Source organism: Cherax quadricarinatus, chromosome 6 (assembly GCF_038502225.1).
Source record: "Cherax quadricarinatus isolate ZL_2023a chromosome 6, ASM3850222v1, whole genome shotgun sequence".
Taxonomy (NCBI): Eukaryota; Metazoa; Arthropoda; class Malacostraca; order Decapoda; family Parastacidae; genus Cherax; species Cherax quadricarinatus.
In genome coordinates, this window is record NC_091297.1 from 2,456,525 (window position 1) to 2,483,906 (window position 27,382).

Sequence of the window (27,382 nt, forward strand, 5' to 3'; positions counted from 1 at the left end):
GAAAAAATGGTGTGTGGTGCATTGAGGCATCTGTGAAAACAGAGAACATTTTCCATAGAAATAAAAAGACGAATGTATGAGAGTATAGTAGTACCAACACTATTGTATGGGTGTGAAGCATGGTTTATGAATGTTTTAGTGAGGAGGAGGCTGCGTGAGGGCAGTATGTGATGTAAATATTATGCAGAGAATTTGTAGTTTTGATTTATGATGGGATTCAAGGAAACCGGTTAGCCAGACTTGAGTCCTGGAGGTGGAAATTACAGTGCATGCACTCTGAAGGAGGTGTAAAGTTATTAGCAGTTTGAAAAGGTATCTGAACTGGCGTATTGGCATTCCTCTGACAATACAACGATTAGAGTGAGCGACTCACGGAATCATAACAACACAGTTGCAAACAAATCACAGAACAAGTGGGACTAGAGCCCATGGCAGGCGAGTCCTAAAACTCACAGTCCAGTGTGTTAACCACTTGGCCAGCTACCTCTGATAAGATTAATTCTACTAGGTATATGTCTGTATACCATAGGGATGTTAGCATGGGCCGACACTGTGACCACAAATGCAGGTTTTTACAGATGAATCCCACACCAGCATGGCTGTGGTATGCTCTAGCTCAAGTTCCTGTGAAACTGCTGAGTGGTTAGTGCACTGGCCTGTGAGTTTTAGGACTCAGCTGCCATGGGTTCAAACTCCACCCATTCTGTGATTAGTGTAAGTGATGGTGAAAGCGTTCCTTTTTTTTGAGCACTACTGCTGCCTCAGTTTAATGTTTCCACAAGTATCTCCTTTTTTATATTTTGCTTTTCTAAATGTTAAATGCAGCTTCAGTTGATCTTCTTTACAGACTGGCTGGAGACATGTTCGCATTCAACAGACAGGAAAGAATGCATCTGGTCAGACCCATTATCTCTCTCTCTCTGGGTTGGAGCTATATGGCACAGTGACTGGGGTTTGTGAAGATCTGGGAAGGGCAGCTAAAGAAGCAGAAGCTAACCTGAGGAGACAAAGAAGACTTGTCAAGTCACAGGTGAGGTATTTTATCGAAAGTTTACCCGAGTTGTACATTTCATTCTACATAGAATCTTCTTGCACATGAATGGAAACAGTATACTGTACAAGTTATTAATTTATGTGCCTTGGTACTTGGATTCCCCATCTCTGTTTAACAGTGGCCTTTACCATGATTTAAGGTCCTGATGGTAGAAATTTTAGTGATTGTCACAACCTAAATTTAGAATACAGTACATAGTTCTGAAAGATAGGGAAGGCATTTATGTGTTTGGACTGACAGTGTAGACCACCACCATCTCCATGTCAGCTGTTTTTACACTGGTTGTTACCTGGCTTCACATTCTGTTGGCAGGGAGAGGGGGTGGGAAGAGGTGAAGGCTGGGTTTGTTTTCTGTGGTTAGTGATAAAAAATGTAAGGCCAAACTTGAGTTGCATTCTTAATGATTTATTGAATCCTGTGTAAAGATTCTTTTTCATCCATTTGAGTTCCTTCCTTCTCTTTGCATTACCACTTCATTTTTCTATACAGTGATATTTTAAACTATTTTTCTAAGGTTTCAGTTTAGCTCTTCATTTCATCCACATACTTCATATGTTTAGCTAATAAGATTCCATGTTAGTTAACATACAAATTATTGTATTTAAAATTTAATGATAATGCCTAATTTACATTTTTATTAATAATGACTGATTCTTATGAGCTGCCTTTTCTGGCAGATGGTAAAGCACATGGTAGTTGGAGCACGTGTGGTACGTGGTCTTGACTGGAAGTGGCGGGACCAGGATGGCAACCCTCCAAGTGAAGGAACCATTACAGGAGAACTTCACAATGGTTTGTTTTTTTCTCTTCATGAAAAAAATTCATAAATTTTGCTGGCAGATTGTGTGATTACTAATTTTTTCAACTTACTCTCTTCTCTTGTAGACGATTCCATTTTTTCTATCACACTACAAGTACTACCTCTTTCCTTTAACATATATTTGTAACTCCGTTTTTTAGCTCTGAGCCATTTTGTTGTTCGCCTTTGGGCTTTCCTCTAGCTTATTTACATATGTTTATTGTGTATGGAATGGGTAGTTATTTTATATAACCGGACTTGAGTCCTGGAAATGGGAAGTACAATGCCTGCACTCTACAGGAGGGGTTTGGGATATTGGCAGTTTGGAGGGATATACAGTGGACCCCCGCATAACGATCACCTCCCAATGCGACCAATTATGTAAGCGTATTTATGTAAGTGCGTTTGTACGTGTATGTTTGAGGGTCTGAAATGGACTAATCTACTTCACAATATTCCTTACGGGAACAAATTCGATCAGTACTGGCACCTGAACATACTTCTGGAATGAAAAAATATCATTAACCGGGGGTCCACTGTATTGTGTATTTTTATATGTATATACTTCTAAACTGTTGTATTATGGGCACCTCTGCAAAAAAAGTGATTATGTGTGAGTGAGGTGAAAGTGTTAAATGATGATGAAAGTATTTTCTTTTTGGGGATTTTATTTTTATTTTTTGGGTCACCCTGCCTCGATGGGAGACGGCTGACTAGTTGAAAAAAATGGGTAGTAAGTTATTAAATTCTGTAAAGGGTTTTTATGAGGATAATGAGGCTCAGGTTACGGTGTGTAGGAGAAAGGGAGATTACCTCCCAGTAAAAGTAGGTCTTAGACAGGGATATGTAATGTCACCATGGTTGTTTAACATTTTATAGATGGGGTTGTAAATGAAGTAAAAGCTAAGGTGTTGAGGAGAGGGGTGGGATTAAATTATGGGGAATCAGATACAAAATGGGAGTTGACAGTTACATTTTGCTGATGATACTGTGCTTTTTGGAGGATTCTGAAGGAAAGTTGCCAAGGTTAGTGGATGAGTTTGGGACAGTGTGTAAAGGTAGAACGTTGAAAGTGAATATAGATAAGAGTAAGGTGATGAGGGTATCAAACAATTGAGATAAAGAAACACTGGATATTACATTAGAGGGAGGGAGTACAAAAGAAGTGAATATTTTCAGGTATTTGGGAGTTGACTTGTCAGCAGGTGGGTTTATGATGGATGAAGTAAACCATTGAATGGACGAAGGAAAAAAAGTGAGTGGTGCATTGAGGTATCTATGGGGACAAAGAACATTATCCATGGTGGCAGAGAAGGGAATGTACGAGAGTATAGTGGTACCAACACACTTACATGGGTGTGAAGCTTGGGTTGTAAATGCTGCAGCAAGGGGGCGGCTGGAGGCAGTGGAGCTGTTGTGTCTATGGGTAATGTGTGGTGTAAGTATTATGCAGAGAATTCGTAGTGTGGAAATTAGGAGAAGGTGTGGAGTTACTAAAAGTTTGTCAGAGGGCTGAAGAAGGATTGTTGAGGTGGTTTTGGTCATTTAAAGAGAATGGAACAAGGTAAACTGACTTGGAGAGCATATAAATCTATTGGAGAAGGAAGGCAGGGTAGGGGTCATCCCTGAAAAGGTTGGAGGGAGAGGGTAAAGGAGGTTTTGTGGGCGAGGGGCTTGGACTTTCAGCCAGTGTGCATGAGCATGTTAGATAGGAGTGAACGGAGACAAATGGTTTTTGGGACCTGACAAGCTGTTGGAGTGTGAGTACGGTAATATTTTGTGAAGGGATTCAGGGAAACTGGTTAGCTGGACTTGAGTCCTGAAAATGGGAAGTACAATGCCTGCACTGTTAAAGGGAGGTTTAGGATATTGGCAGTTTGAAGGGACATCTAAAGTGTCATATCTGAGCACCTCTGCAAAGACAGTGATTATGTATGAGTGATGAAAGTTTTTTCTACCTTTTTGGGTTTTTCTTTCTTTTTGGGTCACCCTGCCTCGGTTTGAAACGGCTGACATATTAAAAAAAAAAAGTCTGTTGAGTGTACCTGGAAAGGCATATGGTAGAGTTATTATTGAAAGAATTAAGAGTAAGATGGAGAGCAGCATTGCAGATGAACAAGGAGGCTTTAGGAAGGGTAGGGGGTGTGTAGACCAAGTGTTTACAGTGAAGCATATAGATGAACAATATTTAAATAAGGGTAAAGAAGTTTTCATTGCATTTATGGATTTAGAAATGGCATATGATAGGGTGGATAGGGGAGCAATGTGGGAGATGCTGCAAGTGTATGGAATAGGTGGTAGGTTAACAGGTGAGAGTTTTTGAGGATAGTGAGGCTCGAGTTAGATTATGTAGGAGAGAGAGGGGGGGAGAGAGAGAGAGAGAGAGAGAGAGAATGAGAGAGAGAGAGAATGAGAGAGAGAGAGAATGAGAGAGAGAGAGAGAGAGAGAGAGAGAGAGAGAGAGAGAGAGAATGAGAGAGAGAGAGAGAGAATGAGAGAGAGAGAATGAGAGAGAGAGAGAATGAGAGAGAGTGAGAGAGAATGAGAGAGAGAGAATGAGAGAGTGAGAGAGAATGAGAGAAAGAATGAGAGAGAGAGAATGAGAGAGAGAATGAGAGAGAGAGAGAGAGAGAATGAGAATTATTTCATAGTAAAAGTAGGCCTTAGACAGGGATGAGTGATGTCACCATGGTTGTTCAATATATTTATAGATACAATTGTAAGAAGGGAATTCTCAGGTGTTAGCATAAAGTGTGGGATGAAGAGAGAAAGAATCTAACACATAGTGGGAGTTGTCACAGTTGCTTTTTGTTGATGACACTGTGCTTTTGGGATATTCTGAAGAGAAGTTGCAGAGGTTGGTGGATGAGTTTGGGTGGTGGATGAGTTTGGAGGGGTATATAAAAGAAGGAAATTAAAAGTGGACATAGGGAAGAGCAAGATGATGAGGATAAAAAAAATTAGGTAATGAAAGGTTGGATATCAGATTGGAGGGAGGGTGTATGGAGGGAGTGAATGTGTTCAGATATTTGGGAGTGGACTTGTGAGCAGATGGATCAATGAAAGACAAGGTGAATCATAGAATTAATGAGGGTAAAAAAGATGAATGATGCACTTAGGAGTCTGTGGAGACAAAGAACATTATCTATGGAAGAAAGATGGGTAAGTATGAGAGTATAGTAGTACCAACAAATGCTCTTATATGGATGTGAAACATGGGTGGTGAATGTTGTGGCCAGAAGGCTGGAGGCAGTGGAGATGTCATGTCTGAAGGCAGTGTGAATATTTTGCAGAGAATCTGTAGCTTGGAGATCGGAAGAAGGTGTGGGGTTTCTAAAAGTATTATCCAGAGGGCTGAGGAGAAAGGATGGAATGAGGTAGAATGACTTGGAGGGAGTACGAATCTGTGATGGAAGGAAGGCGGGGTAAGGGTTGTCCTAGGAAGGGTTGAAGGGAGGGGGTAAAGGAGGCTTCGTGTGTGAGGGGCTTAGACTTTCAGCAAGCATGCATGAGCATAATAGGTTGGAGCGAGTGAAGGGAAATGGTTTTTAGGACTTGACATGCCGTTGGAGTGTGAGCAAAGGAACATTTATGTAAGGATTCAGGGAAACCAGTTATCTGGACTCAAGTCCTGGAGGTCTCAAGTACAGTACCTGCACTCTGAAGGAGGGGGTGAAGATATATTGCAGTGTTTAACTGTAGTTGAGGCATGCCTCTAGCAAAACAGTGATGGAGTGAATGATGATGAAAGTGTTTCTTCTTTTTGGGGTCACCCTGCCTGGGTGGGACACGGCCAATGTATTAATTAAAAAATTTTTAAAATTATAATTTAGATGTGTTGTTAAGGTGACTAATTAGTATCAGATCTGGGGAAATGAATCTCTTAAATTATTAATTTGATGATTCTGATTGTAATGTGCACTTCTGGAAAGACAGCTAGGGACTGAATGAGTGATATTGAATACATTGGGTACTCTGGGTTCCCCTACCTTGGTGGAAAACAGCCAGTGTATGCAAGAAAAACATACAGTATATCATTTAATTATACTTTATTATCAATAATTCTTTTAATTCAGTAAAAGTGTCTACATACAGTACCATAAAGGTATGTAGACACTATATACCATAAAGGTATGTAGACACTACATACTATAATGGTATGTAGACACTACATACCATAAAGGTATGTGGACACTATATTCCATAAAGGTATGTAGACACTACATACCATAAAGGTATGTAGACACTACATACCATAAAGGTATGTAGACACTACATACTATAATGGTATGTAGACACTACATACCATAAAGGTATGTAGACACTACATACCATAAAGGTATGTAGACACTACATACCATAAAGGTGTGTAGACACTACATACCATAAAGGTATGTAGACACTGGTAGCAGTGTCTGTATACCTTTATGGTGCTTGTTTTACGTTTATTTTCTCTCAACTAGGCTGGATTGATGTAACATGGGACCATGGGGCATCTAATAGCTACCGTATGGGTGCTGAGGGAAAATACGACCTCAAACTAGCTCCTGGATATGATCCAGAATTTCCACAGGTCTCTACAATAACCAGCAGTATTAGCACTACATCCAGCAATACTGCTACTACTACAACATCTGCATCTATAGCTACAATAACTACAGCTATAAAGTCAACAAAGGTGAGATGAGCACTGCAAAAATATAGTTTAGAGGGCTTGATTTGTGTACTTTATAGTGAATAATTTGATGATTTAAAGCAATAATAATAATTATACTATATGATGTGTTCTTAGTAGTTACTGTGTATCACTCATGTTCTTAGTAGTTATTATATATATCACTTATGTTCTTAGTAGTTACACTCTGACTCTTGTTTTTTGTGCAGTAAACCATCACCTTTCATCACGATCACCTCTAGCTACTGCATTTCTGCCTGTTCATGATTCATTTTTTGCATCTATTTATGTATCTATTTATGTATCTATTTTGTATCTATTTTGTATTTATTTGTGTGGCAAAAATAAAGATTGGATGTGAAAAGTGGGTTATAGTAAGTGTATATGCACCTGGAGAAGAGAGAAGTGTAGAGGAGAGAGACAGATTTTGGGAAATGTTGAGTGAATGCGTGGGGAGTTTTGAACCAAGTGTGAGAGTAATGGTGATTGGGGATTTCAATGCTAAAGTGGGTAAAAATGTTATGGAGGGAGTAGTAGGTAAATTTGAGGTGCCAGGGGTAAATGAAAATGGGGAGCCTTTAATTGAGCTATGTGTGGAAAGAGGTTTGGTAATAAGTAATACATATTTTATGAAGAAGAGGTTTTTACAAAGCAGAAGTGTTATAAAAAGAGTAGAGTATATAGAGAGTAAAAGAAAGGTGAAGAGAGTGGTGAGAGAGTGCAAAAGGAGAGCAGATGATAGAGTGGGAGAGGCACTGTCAAGGAATTTTAATGAAAACAAAAAAAATTTTGGAGTGAGTTAAACAAGTTAAGAAAGCCTAGAGAACTAATGGATTTGTCAGTTAAAAACAGAGTAGTGAGTTAGTAGATGGGGAGATGGAAGTTTTGGGTAGATGGCGAGAATATTTTGAGGAACTTTTAAATGTAGACGAAGAAAAGGAAGCAGTAATTTCATGCACTGGCCAGGGAGGTATACCATCTTTTAGGAGTGAAGAAGAACAGTATGTTAGTGTGGGGGAGGTGCGTGAGGCATTACGTAGAATGAAAGGGGGTAAAGCAGCTGGAACTGACGGGATCATTACAGAAATGTTAAAAGCAGGGGGGGATATAGTGTTGGAGTGGTTGTTATTTTTGTTTAATAAATGTATGAAAGAGGGGAAGGTACCTAGGGATTGGTAGAGAGCATGTATAATCCTATTATATAAAGGGAAGGGAGACAAACGAGATTGTAAAAATTATAAAGGAATAAGTTTACTGAGTATACCAGGAAAAGTGTACGGTAGAGTTATAATTGAAAATTAGAGGTAAGACAGAATGTAGGATTGCAGATGAACAAGGTGGTTTCAGAGTGGGTAGGGGATGTGTAGATCAAGTGTTTACATTGAAGCATATATGTGAACAGTATTTAGATAAAGGTAGGGAAGTTTTTATTGCATTTATGGATTTAGAAAAGGCATATGATTGAGTGGATAAGGGAGCAATGTGGCAGATGTTGCAAGTATATGGAATAGGTGGTAAGTTGCTAAATGCTGTAAAGAGTTTTTATGAGGATAGTGAGGCTCAGGTTAGGGTGTGTAGAAGAGAGGGAGACTACTTCCTAGTAAAATTAGGTCTTAGACAGGGATGTGTAATGTCACCATGGTTGTTTAATATATTTATAGATGGGGTTGTAAAAGAAGTAAATGCTAGGGTGTTCGGGAGAGGGGTGGGATTAAATTATTGGGAATTAAATACAAAATGGGAATTGACAGAGTTACTTTTTGCTGATGATACTGTGCTTATGGGAGATTCTAAAGAAAAATTGCAAAGGTTAGTGAATGAGTTCGAGAGTGTGTGTAAGAGTAGAAAGTTGAAAGTGAACATAGAAAAGAGTAAGATGATGAGGGTATCAAATGATTTAGATAAAGAAAAATTTGATATTGGGGAGGAGGAGGAGTTGACGTGTCAGCAGATGAATTTATGAAAGATGAGGTTAATCATATGAAAATAACCGGTTTCCCTGAATCCCTTCACTAAATATTACCCTGCTCACACTCCAACAGATCGTCAGGTCCCAAGTACCATTCGTCTCCATTCACTCCTATCTAACACGCTCACGCACGCTTGCTGGAAGTACAATGCCTGCACTTTAAAGGAGGGGTTTGGGATATTGGCAGTTTGGAGGGATATGTTGTGTATCTTTATATGTGTATGCTTCTAGACTGTTGTATTCTGAGCACCTCTGCAAAAACAGTGATAATGTGCAAGTGTGGTGAAAGTGTTGAATGATGATGAAAGTATTTTCTTTTTGGGGATTTTCGTTCTTTTTTGGGTCACCCTGCCTCGGTGGGAGACGGCCGGCTTGTTGAAAAAAAAAAAAAGAGGTTAATCATAGAATTGATGAGGGAAAAAAGGTGAGTGGTGCATTGAAGTATATTTGGAGATAAAAAACATTATCTATGGAGGCAAGGAAGGGAATGTATGAAAGTATAGTAGTACCAACACTCTTATATGGGTGTGAAGCTTGGGTGGTAAATGCTGCAGCGAGGAGACGGTGGAGGCAGTGGAGATGTCCTGTTTAAGGGCAATGTGTGGTGTAAATATTATGCAGAAAATTCGGAGTGTGGAAATTAGGAGAAGGTGTGGAGTTATTAAAAGTATTAGTCAGAGGGCAGAAGAGGGGTTGTTGAGGTGGTTTGGTCATTTAGAGAGAATGGATCAAAGTAGAATGACATGGAGAGCGTATAAATCTGTAGGGGAAGGAAGGCGGGGTAGGGGTCATCCTTGAAAAGGTTGGAAGGAAGTGGTAAGGGAGGTTTTGTGGGCGAGGGGCTTGGACTTCCAGCAGGCGTGCATGAGCGTGTTCGATAGAAGTGAATAGAGACGAATGGTATTTGGGATCTGACAATCTGTTGGAGTGTGAGCAGGGTAATATTTAGTGAAGGGATTCAGGGATATGTTGTGTATCTTTATATGTGTATGCTTCTAGACTGTTGTATTCTGAGCACCTCTGCAAAAACAGTGATTATGTGTGAGTGAGGTGAAAGTGTTGAATGATGATGAAAGTATTTTCTTTTTGGGGATTTTCTTTCTTTTTGGGTCACCCTGCCTCAGTGGGAGATGGCTGACTTGTTAAAAAAAAAAAAAATTCTACCTTTTGCTGGAAAGTTTCACTACTTCACATGTTTTTTGTCTCTGTCAGTTAAATTTCGACAGTTTTTTACCAGATGCGCTCATTCTGTGTGTATGTGCATCCTGTGCATGTATTGAGAGCTCACATTTGTTTAATAGAGATTGGTCAATAACTAAAGATTTTATATTTGTTTTGTTAAGGCTGAATTATTAACAAAATTTATCGGTTAGTTTTTAACTATATACATTCATATTTTGCGTACAATCACTATACGTATATGTATTGAGAGCTCACATTTATTGGGAAGAGGTTTGTCAGACATCACTGATTTAACAACTGAAAATCATGAGTGACTAAAAGGAGATGTTCTCTGCTCACTATCTAGAGAGAGAGAGAGACTGAGGTGGGGTGACTTAGTGACTGGCTGATGCAGCTGGCTGCCTCACTCACAGCCCCACGCCACTGCTCCTCCACCCACCTACTCTGTTGTTTGCACTGGTTGTCTTTTTATTACCCTGTCTTGTTTCTGGATGTTAACCATGGTATAAAAAAACAAATTATAATAATACTGGAGGTGCAAAGAAGAGGAATAAATGTTAGTCTGAGTATTTTTAAAAGAAAAACAAGAAAATTAGCCTCCAAGATGAAGGAGATGGCTTGGGGGATGTGTGTAGATATTATAGCCTCAAGCATTGTATTAGCTATGGCTCTTTTCTCTGGAAGGACTGCATGCACATTTTCTGTGAAATACACAGTAACTGTAAAAAACATGCATATCTCAGAAGCTTTACCTAATTAAGTAAATCACAGAATAGGTGGGGCTCAAACCCACGGCAGGGAAAGCATAAAACTCCCATGCCAATGTGCTAACTACTAGGCCAGCTGGTTCTTGATAGGGTTCATCCAACTAGGTACTATATTTTTATACACCATAGGTTGGTTAGTATGGGTCCTCTATGTGAACACAAGCATAAATCACTTTATTTAATGTGTGTTTTTTTTTTTGGGTGCATGTGCAGTTTGTTTTTATAATGGTCTTGTTGGCTTACACTGTATGGTCACTTAAAAAGTACATTATGCAAATTTAACTTTGAATAACCCATTTAAGTCAAACATTGTACACGTCTGAGGATCTAAACCTCGCTATATCCAACTAGGCCTAGTATGGCAACATGGACTCTCTCCACACATTTCTAGATCAATAAGAAACAATATCTGCAGTGTAAGTTGTTGGAAAAATCATCAGTATTGATGACTTAAGATTTGAAAGAACTTGTGTGGCTTTTATCAAAGTGTCATGTCATGTAAATTAATTTTTCCCATTAGTTCACTCCAGCCATTGAATTTTCACATACAGTTCTGCTTTTCCAGAACCTGATGGGTGTAAAAAGTGGTTGTCTACTGTAGTTGCACTATACCATATGACTTGTGTTCTTAGTAGTTATAAGACTCTCATTCTTCATATACTACTATATGATTCATGTTCTTAGTAGTAATAATAATAGACTCGCATTCTAAGTAGTTTCTCTATATGACTGTCTACACCTCAAATTGAAAGACCTTCTGTATGTACAATTTTGAAAAGAATATAAAATAATTCTGACAATTTTCTTCTTTTGCTTTTTAGTAAACTATACTAGCCCATTGTTCCTGGCATTTTAGTTGACTTTTACAACATGCATGGCTTATGGAGGAAAGATTCTCATTCCACTTCCCCATGGATAATTAAACAAATTTCAAAAAATATATATATTAGTGTTAATGCCTAAGATTTGAACCCATGAACTCCAACAAGGGGGACGTGGGTGCGTATGTGTACCCAGCACAATAAAATATACAAATTTGTAGATGAAATACGTAGTCTTAGAGATTTCCATTGTAAACGAGAGAGAACGAGAGAAATTGCGAGAATATAAACAAAGATGAATGCATATTTATTCCCGTACGCTTATGGTTGGTTCATACAGGCTTATTTCGCATATGTTTGTGAAGTTTTTACCACAATACAAACTTTCGAGACCACACCAGCTAACCGCTTTACAATGAACTTTTGTACTTCCATTCTTTCCTCTTCTTCCTCTTCCTACAATAAATACTACTCACCTCTCACCCTACATTAAGACTACAAATATTTTAAGGTAAGTAATGAGTGTACTGTATGTATAGTTTACTCTTTTTGTTGTTTTAAAGCCTAGTTCTATTTTTAATATACTAAAAATGTTATGAATGGTGACATTAAAACAAAATCTAAAGATGATTGACACAGACTCATTACCAGTATAGTATACTTGAAATATCGGTAAGGGGCAGCTCCTTGCTTAAAGAGAAATTCGCTTACCGACCTACTCTTAGGAATGGGATTCAGTCATTAAGTGAGGAGTACCTGTATACCATTTCTGCCTTGTTGAGGTTTATTTCTGGCTACTGACAATCTTAAACTGGTATGTCTTTAGTCTGTCATTTGGAACCAAGAAACAGCCAAAACCACCAAAGCCACCCTAAGAAATGCCCCAGAGGCAAGGGGCAGGATTTTTTTTAATGCAGCGCACATCTACAGCAAAGGGTCATTTTGTCATGTTTAAGCCAGAAGTTGCCACTCACAGCAAATTTGAGGATACTATGAATTATGAGTAAGAGTACATCATGGCCATTGATTGCTATGACATAAGGGAGCATCAATTTTCCTGGGACTGATAGTCTGGCACCTCTTTCAGTTTGGACAGAATTATGAGGGTACTTGAAATTCACATACCTGTCAGACTAATTTACTCAGTGGCCTCTGATGGTGTAGCATCCATTTGCTCATATTGTTTACACTGCAGTTGTTGATGGTGCTCCCTTGATTATGTTTGTTGGATTATGTATTGGTAGATAAAAGACTGTTGAGTAGACTTCAGGATGTACATGTTTATAGAGGGGCCACAGATATATCAGATCACTTTCTAGTTGTAGCTACACTGAGAGTAAAAGGTAGATGGGATACAAGGAGAATAGAAGCATCAGGGAAGAGAGAGGTGAAGGTTTATAAACTAAAAGAGGAGGCAGTTAGGGTAAGATATAAACAGCTATTGGAGGATAGATGGACTAATGAGAGCATAGGCAATGGGGTCGAAGAGGTATGGGGTAGGTTTAAAAATGTAGTGTTAGAGTGTTCAGCAGAAGTTTGTGGTTACAGGAAAGTGGGTGCAGGAGGGAAGAGGAGCGATTGGTGGAATGATGATGTAAAGAGAGTAGTAAGGGAGAAAAAGTTAGCATATGAGAAGTTTTTACAAAGTAGAAGTGATGCAAGGAGGGAAGAGTATATGGAGAAAAAGAGAGAAGTTAAGAGAGTGGTGAAGCAATGTAAAAAGAGAGCAAATGAGAGAGTGGGTGAGATGTTATCAACAAATTTTGTTGAAAATAAGAAAAAGTTTTGGAGTGAGATTAACAAGTTAAGAAAGCCTAGAGAACAAATGGATTTGTCAGTTAAAAATAGGAGAGGAGAGTTATTAAATGGAGAGTTAGAGGTATTGGGAAGATGGAAAGAATATTTTGAGGAATTGTTAAATGTTGATGAAGATAGGGAAGCTGTGATTTCGTGTATAGGGCAAGGAGGAATAACATCTTGTAGGAGTGAGGAAGAGCCAGTTGTGAGTGTGGGGGAAGTTCGTGAGGCAGTAGGTAAAATGAAAGGGGGTAAGGCAGCCGGGATTGATGGGATAAAGATAGAAATGTTAAAAGCAGGTGGGGATATAGTTTTGGAGTGGTTGGTGCAATTATTTAATAAATGTATGGAAGAGGGTAAGGTACCTAGGGATTGGCAGAGAGCATGCATAGTTCCTTTGTATAAAGGCAAAGGGGATAAAAGAGAGTGCAAAAATTATAGGGGGATAAGTCTGTTGAGTGTACCTGGTAAAGTGTATGGTAGAGTTATAATTGAAAGAATTAAGAGTAAGACGGAGAATAGGATAGCAGATGAACAAGGAGGCTTTAGGAAAGGTAGGGGGTGTGTGGACCAGGTGTTTACAGTGAAACATATAAGTGAACAGTATTTAGATAAGGCTAAAGAGGTCTTTGTGGCATTTATGGATTTGGAAAAGGCGTATGACAGGGTGGATAGGGGGGCAATGTGGCAGATGTTGCAAGTGTATGGTGTAGGAGGTAGGTTACTGAAAGCAGTGAAGAGTTTTTACGAGGATAGTGAGGCTCAAGTTAGAGTATGTAGGAAAGAGGGAAATTTTTTCCCAGTAAAAGTAGGCCTTAGACAAGGATGTGTGATGTCACCGTGGTTGTTTAATATATTTATAGATGGGGTTGTAAGAGAAGTAAATGCGAGGGTCTTGGCAAGAGGCGTGGAGTTAAAAGATAAAGAATCACACACAAAGTGGGAGTTGTCACAGCTGCTCTTTGCTGATGACACTGTGCTCTTGGGAGATTCTGAAGAGAAGTTGCAGAGATTGGTGGATGAATTTGGTAGGGTGTGCAAAAGAAGAAAATTAAAGGTGAATACAGGAAAGAGTAAGGTTATGAGGATAACAAAAAGATTAGGTGATGAAAGATTGAATATCAGATTGGAGGGAGAGAGTATGGAGGAGGTGAACGTATTCAGATATTTGGGAGTGGACGTGTCAGCGGATGGGTCTATGAAAGATGAGGTGAATCATAGAATTGATGAGGGAAAAAGAGTGAGTGGTGCACTTAGGAGTCTGTGGAGACAAAGAACTTTGTCCTTGGAGGCAAAGAGGGGAATGTATGAGAGTATAGTTTTACCAACGCTCTTATATGGGTGTGAAGCGTGGGTGATGAATGTTGCAGCGAGGAGAAGGCTGGAGGCAGTGGAGATGTCATGTCTGAGGGCAATGTGTGGTGTGAATATAATGCAGAGAATTCGTAGTTTGGAAGTTAGGAGGAGGTGCGGGATTACCAAAACTGTTGTCCAGAGGGCTGAGGAAGGGTTGTTGAGGTGGTTCGGACATGTAGAGAGAATGGAGCGAAACAGAATGACTTCAAGAGTGTATCAGTCTGTAGTGGAAGGAAGGCGGGGTAGGGGTCGGCCTAGGAAGGGTTGGAGGGAGGGGGTAAAGGAGGTTTTGTGTGCGAAGGGCTTGGACTTCCAGCAGGCATGCGTGAGCGTGTTTGATAGGAGTGAATGGAGACAAATGGTTTTTAATACTTGACGTGCTGTTGGAGTGTGAGCAAAGTAACATTTATGAAGGGATTCAGGGAAACTGGCAGGCCGGACTTGAGTCCTGGAGATGGGAAGTACAGTGCCTGCACTCTGAAGGAGGGGTGTTAATGTTGCAGTTTAAAAACTGTAGTGTAAAGCACCCTTCTGGCAAGACAGTGATGGAGTGAATGATGGTGAAAGTTTTTCTTTTTCGGGCCACCCTGCCTTGGTGGGAATCGGCCGGTGTGATAATAAAAAAAAAAAAAAAAAAAAAAAAATAATTTATTTTGCTAATATTTTACCCATTAACTGTCCAAACATAAATCTGTGTTTTTACTGCCAGCGCTCCAAAGATTTTGATTTTTTTTTTTTATGAAGAGGGCAATTTTTCATGTGTAATAAGACCAACCTACTACCTAGGTCACATAATATTGTCTAGAAATATATACAAAGTATCTATAGGTCCCATCAGTGTTTTAGACATGTTGGAGTATATGAAGCTCCTTGAAGCACAGTGTAAGACAAGTGTCATTCCACTGCTGACGGTGCAGCACTCTTATGTTGATAACCATGCACTGCTCCAGGGAACCTTGTGTTATGCAGAAAAGTGGGATTACCTGGGGGCTAAGGCATTGTCTAAGGGCAAAGGTAAAAGTTACACACATCTCAGGCAGAAACAGGCCACCCAGGGCTATCCCAGTCAAAACAGAAAGGGCTAAACCAATATTTATTACTTCAATGGGTTGGTTATCAGAGGGGGTAGGCAAAATCCCTAGTTAGGAAAATAAACATTTATAAAGAATAACATTATATACACTCTTTAGAAAAACACCTTTATGTATCTCCTAACCTACACGCCTAACAGACGGTACACAAGAAGCAGGCAGCTGGAGAGTCCAGCAAAACATAAACACTTAGCCCAGCAAACGCCCGGCCTTCACTACTCCAATACCGACCCTATTTCTTATCTCCTCACTCATCCCACAGTCTCTGACCATATCAAAACCTAGGTCAGCATACAGGTGAACCATTGAAGATCCTATGGCTTGAGTTAGTTAAACAAAAGGAGTGCACAACTACAAAACTTAGCTTAAATACACAACGTCCCAGACGCCAGCCTTCTCTCCATGCTGACTCCACGTGACTACCCCAAGCCACGCTTACCTGCTAACCAAAACACAGTTGGAAAATAAATCCCTGGCAGGATTTCCTTTTATTTACAATTTAAAGTACTTTACAGTATCCCCAAATGCACATTATGAATTATAAAATTAAGCTTTACAATTATAACATTAATACTGTTATGGCACACTTCTCCACTGTATATACATTACAATGTCATGTAGAACCCTGCATAACACCTTGGCTTTATTTGTTTTCACAGTTGCATATAAACATTGTCTGTATCTGTCTGTCTATCTTGCTCTGCCTCTGTTTGTCTCTGCTTATCTGTCTGTCTGCCTGTGTGTTTGTCTTCCTGTCTCTCTGTCTGCTTGTGTCTCCGTCTCAGACAGAGCCAACAGATATTATATATAATGCAGAGTCGTCATGCCTGATTCCTGATCAAGTGACAATGCGTATTACTTGCGTATTACTTGCGTATTACAAGCATAATATAGCACTGTCTGGATTTCTTGGGTTATCATAATTAATTTACATTATGTATAATTATATTTATGTGTATCTGAGACAGAGATAGACACACACACAGAGATAGAGACAGCCAGTCAATCAGCCAGCCAGCCAGCCAGCCAGCCAGCCAGCCAGCCAGCCAGCCAGCCAGCTCCCTGGTCTGCAAAACACATATTATATATGTTCCAGAATTGTTTCTCTTTACTAAGGGCATAAGTTATAGGACATTCTCGCAGGATGACACTACAGTGGTATCAAAATGTTGCATATGGGTTATTATGGAGGTTTTTGATATTTTCTCAGCCACTTGTGGCCACATCCATCTCAAAGTCACTAAACTAGGGGTCAGCATCACTTTCCTCTTAAAAGGGGAGTGTTAATACAACATGGCATTAGTGAATCCCTGGTGTTTGCCACGGTTTGCTCTAGCTGGTGCTCAATTTAACTGGTACTCTCACAAGGTACTAAGTGGTCCCAGATTTTTTTAATACTGCTCACACCAGTGTTAAGACCCATTCTGTACTGACCAGGCATCTCAGGCCAATCGTGTCAAATTTGGAGGCAGGAAAAATAAAACGATGATCTATGTTTGGAGTGCTAGCGGTAAAAATGTAGATCTACGTTTGGACAGTTAATGGGTTAACCCTAGGGGCATTGCTGGAGCATTTTCCTGTGTTTCCACACAAAAAAAAATTGTGTATGTGATTGAAAGAGTGAATATGGAACAGTGAGAGAGAAATTCACTAAGATTAATGCTCTCATTACATCAGTTACAAGCTGTTTGAAAAGTTCCATAAAATTTATGTTAACAGGTAAAGATTCCGAAAGGGAAACACTGGCAACTAGGCCTACAAGTATTTTCACCCAGGTGTTTGGATTATCAGTATATAGCAAGTGAATGTTTACCAATATAAAGGTACCTAAATAAATGAAGTGTTAGAAAAGTGGTGCCACATAACCTTACAAGTGTACACTCAAAGTGATTTAGTTATTTGACATACAGTGGAACCTCAAAAATTGAACGTATCACTTATCGAACGTTTTGTAAATAGGACCATTTTTTTGGACAAACTGTGTCCCTATTATCGAACGCGCCCCTATTTTCGGACCGCCGGGTACGGGACCTGTCTGCCGCCCGCTTTGTCCGCGTCCCCGCAAAGGGGCTGTGAGCAGTCTAGCTTTGTTTATGCTTGAGTGAACACTAACCTGCTCTCTCATTCACGCATTTTACGATTATTTCGTTGTGTTTAGTGTTTGTGGGACTGTGAAATAAGCTGCCATGGGCCCAAAGAAACTTGCTAGTGGTACCCCTGTGGTAAAGAAAGTGAGAAACACCATAGATGTGAAGAAGGAAATAATACAGAAGTATGAGAGTGGTGTGAGACTTGTTGAGCTTTCCAGGATGTACAGAGGACTGTGGACAGTTATTTTGTGAGACAGAAACAGACGACTGTGGACAGTTATTTTGTGAGACAGAAACAGATGAATGTGGACAGTTATTTTGTGAGACAGAAACAGACAACTGTGGATAGTTATTTTGTGAGACAGAAACAGACGAATGTGGAGTTATTTTGTGAGACAAACAGACGATTGTGGACAGTTATTTTGTGAGACAGAAACAGACGACTGTGGATAGTTATTTTGTGAGACAGAAACAGACGACTGTAGACAGTTATTTTGTGAGACTGGAGTCCAATGACTCTCAAGCTGGTCCTAGTGGCATTAAAATACAGAGAAGGGAAGCAACCCCAGAGAGAGCTTTGATACCGGAAGTCCTCATGGAGGGGGATTCTCCTTGCAAACAATAACCCCAACTTCCTCTCTCCTCCTCCCTATCTTCCAGATGCCATCACCAATCTTCAATAAAGGTAAGTAAAAATGTTATTTTATATTACTATACATAATTAAAGACTATAGCATTTGTTGTGTGTATGTAAAACTATAATTAATCTCTATAAAATGTATTTTTTGTGTGAATATTTTTGGGTTTCTGGAACGGATTAATTGTATTTCCATTATTTCTTATGGGAAATATTGCTTCGAATTTCAGACTTTTCGAATTTAGAACTAGCTCCTGGAACAGATTAAGTTCGATTTTTGAGGTTCCACTGTATACATAGTGAAAGAATTGGGGTATCGATATATAATGAGAAAGAGTCATTAGTGAATTTGTTAAGTATAACAAGAACCTTGTAACTGAGCCACAGTGATAGTGTATTAATAGAAATGTAGTGAAGTATTTTAGTTTGTTTGGCATCACCTGTGAAGTGTGGTAGAAGATGCCAAATACATCTCAAGTCAGTCACCATTAGTATGACTTTTCACTGCTCTTGGAAGCTATACTTAGCTGCCACCTTATACATCTAGCAGCATAAAACCCACCCAGGGCACTAGCAGCATAAAACCCACCCAGGGCACCTTTCACCATTGTGCTACCTTGTACCACCTCATTTGGGTGGTAGCACAAAATCCACCCACCACCATGACTATTAGTATTTCTGCCCTGCCACCACTCTCCTACCTTACTGGCCATTAGTAATTACCAATCAGACAAGCAATAAAATAAAGAACAATTGGTGTTATTTGTACATGGTGTGCCAATCAGTTAGTTTACCTAAAATGTATCACCTGTCAGTTTTGCAGAGCTTTTATGCATTCTTCCTGTTGTAGACAGGAAGAATGGTCTAAATAGCTGCTCTGTTTTCTGGACATGTGACAATCAGAAAGGTGTATATGTGAAGCTGTCAGACATACTGGCCAACATCTCTCCAGTGAACCCCATAATAAACCACCTTAGAAAGCTCCTCATTGTCACTATTTTAACCCAAACTTTAGATCAGAGGTTACCTGTTCCCATCATGCTTTTTATGGAGCAGGTATTTTTTTTATCCTAGGTACACCTACCGTATAGATCCATTCTCTCATGTCTAGGCCAAAATTTACTGCTAACATCATACTTGAGAGTGCTGTGATCAAGCTGTATTTCTATATAGGCACCACTGGCATAAATAATGTAGATCTGTGTGAGTGACAGTGAAAAGGTTAAGTACTGAAGTTGATTATTGAGCATAAACTTCAGAGAGTACTTTGTATTTCATTCATGTCAGGTAAAACTGTTAGGTTGTTGTCAGGCATACAAGAGTTATGTGAGAGTTGATGAGCTTATTGTGTACAGGTGGTCAGCACAGATGTTACCCAAGGAACTAGTGTACTAACCAGCCGCAAGTGCAGCTCCACACCCTCACTACCTCAGGCTACAACAGATGTTCACAAACATTCTGTTGCTGCCTCAGAACAAGCAGCCTCAGATGATAACCTTTCTGCCAAGGTAAGTAGTTTTCTTGCTTGTTTAGTCCTGTGAGTAGTCACTTTAATCACTACCATCAAGACATGGTATAAATGACATTGATGTTGCTATTATAAGGCTTGATTTTTTTATCTATTTTTTTTTTTTACAATATCAATGATAAAAAAAAAATGCATGCTCACCTAATTGTGGTTGCTGGGGTCGAGACACAGCTCCTGGCCCCGCCTCTTCACTGAACGCTACTAGGTCCTCTCTTTCCCTGCTCCCTGAGCTTTATCATACCTTGTCTTCAAGCTGTGTATGGTTCCTGCCTCCACTACATCACTTGCCGGACTATTCCACTTCCTGACTACTCTGTGACTGAAGAAATACTTCCTAACATCCCTGTGACTCGTCTGAGTCTTCAACTTCCAAGAGTGACCCCTCGTTTCTGTGTCCCCTCTCTGGAACATCTTGTCTCTGTCCACTTTGTCTATTCCACACAGTATTTTGTATGTCGTTATCATGTCTTCCCTAGTCCTCCTGTTCTCCAGTATCATCAAGCCGATTTCCCTTAACCTCTCTTCGTAGGACATTTCCCTTAGTTCTGGAACTAACCATGTTGCAAACCTTTGCACTTTCTCTAATTTCTTAACATGCTTGACCCAGTGCGGGTTCCAAACTCGTGCTGCATACTCCAGTATGGGCCTGACGTACCCGGTGTACAGTGTCTTGAAAGATTCCTTACTTAGGTATCGGAATGCTAATCTCAGGTTTGCCAGGCTCCCATATGCTGCAGCAGTTATCTGGTTGATGTGTGCTTCCGGAGACGTGCTCGGTGTTATACTCGCTCCAAGATCTTTCTCCTTGAGTGAGGTTTGCAGTCTTTGGCCACCTAGCCTATACTCTGTCTGCAGTCTTCTTTGTTCTTCTCCAATCTTCATGACTTTGCATTTGGCAGGGTTGAATTCGAGAGCCAAGTGGCCAGACCACATGTCCAGCCTGTCCAGGTCTCTTTGAAGTCCTGCCTGATCCTCATCTGATTTAACCCTTTCGGGGTTTTGGCCGTACTAGTACGGCTTATGCCCCAGGGTTTTTGACGTACTAGTATGCCTAAATTCTAGTGCCCTCAAATCTAGTGAGAGAAAGCTGGTAGACCTACATATGAAAGAATAGGTCTGTGTGGTCAGTGTGCACAGTACAGTGGACCCCCGCTTAACGATCGCCTCCCAATGTGACCAATTATGTAAGTGTATTTATATAAGTGCGTTTGTACGTGTATGTTTGGGGGTCTGAAATGGACTAATCTACTTCACAATATTCCTTATGGGAACAAATTCGGTCAGTACTGGCACCTGAACATACTTCTGGAGTGAAAAAATATTGTTAATCGGGGGTCCACTGTATAAAAAAAATCCTGCAGCACACAGTGCGTAATGAGAAAAAAAAAAACTGTGTTTTTGGATTAAAACAGTGACTTTGCACTGTATTTTTGTATGGTATTTATTGTTGTATTCTAGTTTTCCTGGTCTCATTTTATAGAATGGAAGACATATTACAGAAATTGAGATAATTTTGACTGGTTTTACAATGAAAAGTATCTTGAAATTGAGCTCAAAGCAGCAGAAATGTTCGATTTTTACCAAAGTTCAAAAGTAAACAAATCATACCAAGCGTCCAATACACGTCAACTGGTGAGTCTGATATTCTTTCACAAGTGCGCTGATATTATTTATACCATTTCTACACTAATGCAGTAGTCTGCATAACAGTAAATCTTCTATTTTTTGTAAGAAAAAAATTTAAAGTGGAAAGCCAAAGAAATATAAGAGGGGCCTGGGGGTGTGACTAACGAACAGAGAACTTGTTATTCTAGTGCCAGGAATGTCTTTCTTGGCTATTCTGGACCCTATTCGGAAATTGGCATCTTTTGAAATTTGTATGAAATTGGCAAAATTGCTAAATTCTGACCACTTTATTGTATAGTTGAAATTGGTAAATGGGTGGTTTCTTGTACTCATTCGATAGGAAAAATGGAGTTCTAGCGAAATAGTTATGATTTTTGTCGACTAGTACACTGGAATTGGCCAAAAATAGGGCTCAGAGTGGGCAAAATCACCGATGTGTAAACATCATCGAGACCGCTAACTTTGCGAGAGTATAATTCCGTAAGTTTTCCATCAAATTTCATACTTTTGGTGTCATTATGATCGGGAAAATATTCTCTATCTTTTCATAAGAAAAAAATAATTTTTTTTTTTTAAATTTGGAGACCCTGAGAACAAGTCTCGGAGAGGGCCTGGGAACCCTGAAAGGGTTAATTCTCCTCAATAACTTCACATCATATGCGAACAGGGACACCTCTGAGTCTACCCCTTCCATCGTGTCGTTCACATATACCAAAAATAGCACTTTTCCTACGACCGACCCTTGTGGGACCCCACTCGTCACAGGTGCCCACTGTGATACCTCATCACGTACCATGACTCGTTGTTGCCTCCCTGTCTGGTATTCTCTGATCCATTGCTGTGCCCTTCCCATTATATGCGCCTGATCCTCTAGTTTCTGCACTAATCTCTTGTGAGGAACTGTGTCAGAGGCCTTCTTGCAATCCAAGAAAATGCAATCAACCCACCCCTCTCTCTCGTGTCTTACTTCTGTAACTTTGTCATAAAATTCCAGAAGGTTTGTAACACAGGATTTGCCTTCCATGAATCTGTGCTGTTTGTCGTTTATAATCTTGTTCCGTTCCAGGTGCTCCACCACTCTCCTTCTGATAATATTCTCCATGACTTTGCATACTATACACATCAGTGACACTGGTCTGTAGTTTAGTGCCTCTTTTCTGTCTCCTTTTTAAAAAATACGAACTACATTTGCCGTCTTCCATACCTCGGGTAGTTGCCCAGTTTCAAGGGATGTGTTAAAGATTGTGGTTAATGACACACACACAGCATTTCTGCTCTCTCTCTTAGGACCCATGGGGAGATGTCTGGTCCCATTGCCTTTGATATATCAAGGTCACTTAGCAGCTTCTTCACTTCCTCCTCAATTGTGTGTATGTCATTCAGCACTTGTTGGTGTCCCCCCTCTGTCCTCTCTTCCCAGAGTCCTTCCTGTCTCCACTGTGAATACTTCCATAAATCTCGTGTTGAGCTCCTTGCATACCTTTTGATCGTTTCTTGTGAGTTCCCCACCTTCTTTCTTCAGCCTGATCACCTGTTCTTTGACTGTTGTCTATCTCCTAATGTGGCTATACAGCAGTTTCAGGTCAGACTTGACTTTCGATTCTATGTCATTTTCATACTGTCGCTGGGCCTCCCTCCTTATCTGTGCATACTCATTTCTGGCTCATCGACTGATCTCCTTATTTGCCTTGGTCCTTTGCCTTCTGTACTTCTTCCATTCTCCAATGCACTTAGTTTTTGCCTCCCTACACCTTTGGGTAAACCAAGGATTCGCTTTGGTCATCCCATTGTTTCTTTTGCCCTTGGGATCAAACCATTCCTCTGCCTCCTTGCATTTTGTTGTTACATATTCCATCATTTCATTTACTGACTTTCCTACCAGTTCTCTGTCCCACTGAACCTCCCGTAGGAAGCTCCTCATACCTGTGTAGTCCCCCCTTTTATAGTTTGGCTTTTCCCATTCAACTCTTGTTGCCCTCTCCACTTGTAACTCTGCTATGTAATCAGAACTCAGAACTACGTGATCACTAGCTCCAAGGGGCCTCTCATATGTAATGTCTTCAGTGTCTGAACTGCTCCGGGTGAACACAAGGTCCAGTCTTGCTGGTTCATTCTCCCCTCTTTCTCTCTGGTAGTGTCCATGACGTGTTGATGCATGAGATTTTCCAGTACCACATCCATCATCTTGGCTCTCCATGTTTCGGGACCCCCATGAGGCTCCAGACAGCTTGTCTGGAGACCCGACAAAATACTTCTTGAATAATTTCGCTAATATCATCTATACAGCTTATTTATCTATCACAGTTCATCTAATATGACATAACAAACAATATAAATAACATAGAAACCTGATATATACTCTAAAATTAATAAAATATGTCATTATATATGTGGCAGCAGCCGACGAGTGTTTGGAGGCAGGACAAAATACTCCTTGAATATTTCATCTCTATTTCTGTAATATATCTTCCATTTTATCAAATGAGACCAAAAAAAAACTGAGAATACAACCAAAAGAACCATGTGAAAATACACCGCAAAATTGCTGTTTTACACCAGAAACACTGTCGCAGTTTCTTTCGTTATGCACTGCGTGTTGCAGGATTTTTTTGATATAGTGCATACCTACTACACAGACCTATTCTCTCATATGTAGGCACAATGTTCCAGTCACAGCTTATCTGAGTGAGTTGAGCTCATGGCGTCATATTACAGGACCATCAGTGGCTTTAAAGCCACCTTATCTTTTGTGGATAATGTACAGTGTTTGTGCTTTACAGAATGAGAATCATTTCCTTCGTTGGAACCATGGCTAGGGTTGAAAGTGAGCAGGTTATAATAATAAATGGAGAAAAACAAATTTGAATGACTCGTGCAGCAAAGAGCACCACCAAACAGTAGTGGTAGGTTGGTGAGGCGACCCCGGAAATTTGAAATTACAGTGGAACCTCTACTTGTGAATTTAATCTCTTCCATGACCTTGCTTGCAACTGGATTTGCTCATTTGCATAGTCAATTTTTCTCATTTAAATTAATTGAAATGCAATTAATCCATTCCAGTGGAATTCTGTACTTCAATAATTTCGCTAATATCAACTTTATGGCTTATTTATCTATCTCACTTGATCTAATATGGCATAATAAACAATATAAATAACAGAAATTTGATCTACATAGATCTACATAAGAGCCCTTGCATCAGTAATGTAGATTCATGGACAAGACAGTAAATGTGTTAAAGAAGTAAGGGCTTGAGTATCTTGCTAGCATGTGGGAGGCTATTTTAGTGAGTGAAGACAAAAAAATTTAGAAATTTATTGTGCTGTTGGAATGTGGACAACTTTACTTCCATGAATGGACTGAGAAATCTGTGTATGTACTCTCTCCATCTCAGTTGGTACATTAACAGCAAATAAATGTTTTTAATATCTGTGCAGCATAAAAGTAAGTCTTCTTTCAATGAACCGATAGTATCCCACTGAGGCAGGGTGGCCCAAAAAAAGAAAAAAAAAAGTTTCTCTTTTTAAATTTAGTAATGTATATAGCACAAGGGGTTACTAGCCCCATGCTCTCAGCATTTTAGTCACCTTTTACATTACGCATGGCTTACAGAGGAAGAATTCTGTTCCACTTCCCCATATATAAATCAGTTATAAAGAGGCAGATTGAAGAACTCAAGCTTGTATGCCACAAACTCAAAAAGGTAAAACCATGTAATTTTTTTTTTTTTTTTTTTTTCAACAAGTCGGCCGTCTCCCACCGAGGCAGGGTGACCCAAAAAAGAAAGAAAATCCCCAAAAAGAAAATACTTTCATCATCATTCAACACTTTCACCACACTCACACATTATCACTGCTTTTGCAGAGGTGCTCAGAATACAACAGTTTAGAAGCATATACGTATAAAGATACACAACATATCCCTCCAAACTGCCAATATCCCAAACCCCTCGTTTAAAGTGCAGGCATTGTACTTCCCATTTCCAGGACTCAAGTCCGACTATATGAAAATAACCGGTTTCCCTGAATCCCTTCACTAAATATTACCCTGCTCACACTCCAACAGATCGTCAGGTCCCAAGTATCATTCGTCTCCATTCACTCCTATCTAACACGCTCATGCACGCTTGCTGGAAGTCCAAGCCCCTTGCCCACAAAACCTCCTTTACCCCCTCTTTCCAACCCTTTCGAGGACGACCCCTACTCCTCCTTCCTTCCCCTATCGATTTATATGCTTTCCATGTCATTCTACTTTGATCCATTCTCTCTAAATGACCAAACCACCTCAACAACCCCTCTTCTGCCCTCTGACTAATGCTTTTATTAACTCCACACCTTCTCCTAATTTCCACACTCCGAATTTTCTGCATAATATTTACACCACACATTGCCCTTAGACATTTAATTATATAAAAATCTTATGTGTTTATCCCTAATTCATTACATATAGTTTATCACTTCTATCTTTGGTTGTATATGGATGATGTTCATTAATTTTTAGTTGAGACTTGTAGAGTTTTACAAAAATATATACGTACATATGTACTTCGGGATACATTCAAGAATGTAATCACACTTTATATTATTATTTTCCAGGCTGCAGAGACTGTTGCAGAAAATGTTTTGAGTGTAGCCAGCGCTGAAGCTCTGTTGAGTGTTGAGAGCAGTGGACGTGAGAAAGGCAATGAACTGGCATCTCTTGTGCAGTCTCTCAGCTTAAACGACCGTGACATCACATCTGACTTCTCTGATGCCATGTCCTCTCTGGAGTCTGTACTCAATACCTCTGATATCAAATCTGGTACGGGTGATATGAGTGAGGCTATGACTGTGATGGATGTGGGATTGCATCCAACCTCGGACACTAAAGTGGGTTCCATGGGCCAAGCTGGGGAGTGTCCGGCTCTGACAGTGAATGAAGAAAAATTTGGAGACATCAGCAGTATAGGGATTAGTGGCAGTGTGAGCAGCAGCAGCAGCAGTATTGGGGGCCTGACCAGCAGCAGCAGGAAGCGATGTGGGGGTGTAGTAACGGGTGAGGGTAAGAGGGACTGCACTGGGCGCTCCACCATGTCTTCACAGCCTATGAGTGTTAGTGTGCCCAACCTAACGAGTGCAGACACTGAGCCATTGACACATAGTTTGCTGGAAACCTTCACTCAGGTTGCCAGGAGAAGGGGGGGATCAGCTACCATGCCACCCAGTACTGGGGTGTGTGGCAGTGGGGGAATGGCACCCCATGCTCCTAATGTGCCTGCTAGTATCAGTAATGTACGAACAGGCTTGGGGCAATTGATAGGTGGGCCACCCCCAAGCCTGGCCCACCCAGTGTTCTCGCCCTCCACCCACTCCATGTCCAGTCTGGTCCGCCTGGCCCTCTCCTCACACTTCCACCTCCCAGGTTAGCTCATACGTACACTTCTCCAAACCCCATGACCACAGAAATGGGACCTTAAATTTCAAAAGGATTACCATGAGGTATTGCAACCTCTACTTTGGTGTTCTCTTGAAATCTGTGGCAAACCTATTGCTTTATGATATTAGAGTTAAAACTTTTTAATGCTGTCTCACTTGAAGTGAGTATAGATGCTTATTCATAATCAGATACTTGGTCCTGATTTCTGGTGTCTAGGATTTTCTGATAACTACTAGGTACCAGTAATGAAGTATGGTGTCTAGTGAAAAAAAAATTCCAGAAGGCAATTGAGGTAAAATTCAATTATCATGGAAAATTTTCTCATGCACTAGACATTATACATTTCACCGTGGTATTTAGAAGGAAGCTCGGTAACACACACCCTAAACCTTTTCCAACACTTAATCCAATTATACAGCTTAACATGCTTACATAATAATAAATACCAAACTCATGATCATGAAATAAGTCATTTGATATTTGTAAGTGCTTTTAACGCCTCAGTGGTATGATGCACTGTATGGTTTAGTGTTTGGCCAAGGTTTATAATGGGGGTTTCCCAAATCCATCTCTTG

At 40.1% G+C, this 27,382-nt stretch overlaps 1 protein-coding gene across 11 annotated transcripts in view; it reads left to right on the forward strand.

Moving 5' to 3' along the window:
* Ufd4 (ubiquitin fusion-degradation 4-like) overlaps positions 1–27,382 on the forward strand; it is a 660,794-nt gene that overhangs the window by 501,452 nt on the left and 131,960 nt on the right. For 9 of the 11 annotated variants that reach the window (XM_070079782.1, XM_070079788.1, XM_070079746.1 and 6 more), the window contains 5 exons: positions 848–1,030; positions 1,732–1,846; positions 6,317–6,531; positions 19,594–19,746; positions 25,988–26,792. In XM_070079782.1, coding sequence (XP_069935883.1) covers positions 848–1,030; positions 1,732–1,846; positions 6,317–6,531; positions 19,594–19,746; positions 25,988–26,792 — 1,471 coding nt within the window. The remainder of the gene's footprint in view (positions 1–847; positions 1,031–1,731; positions 1,847–6,316; positions 6,532–19,593; positions 19,747–25,987; positions 26,793–27,382) is intronic. The other 2 variants (XM_070079808.1, XM_070079775.1) reach the window with 2 other exon arrangements.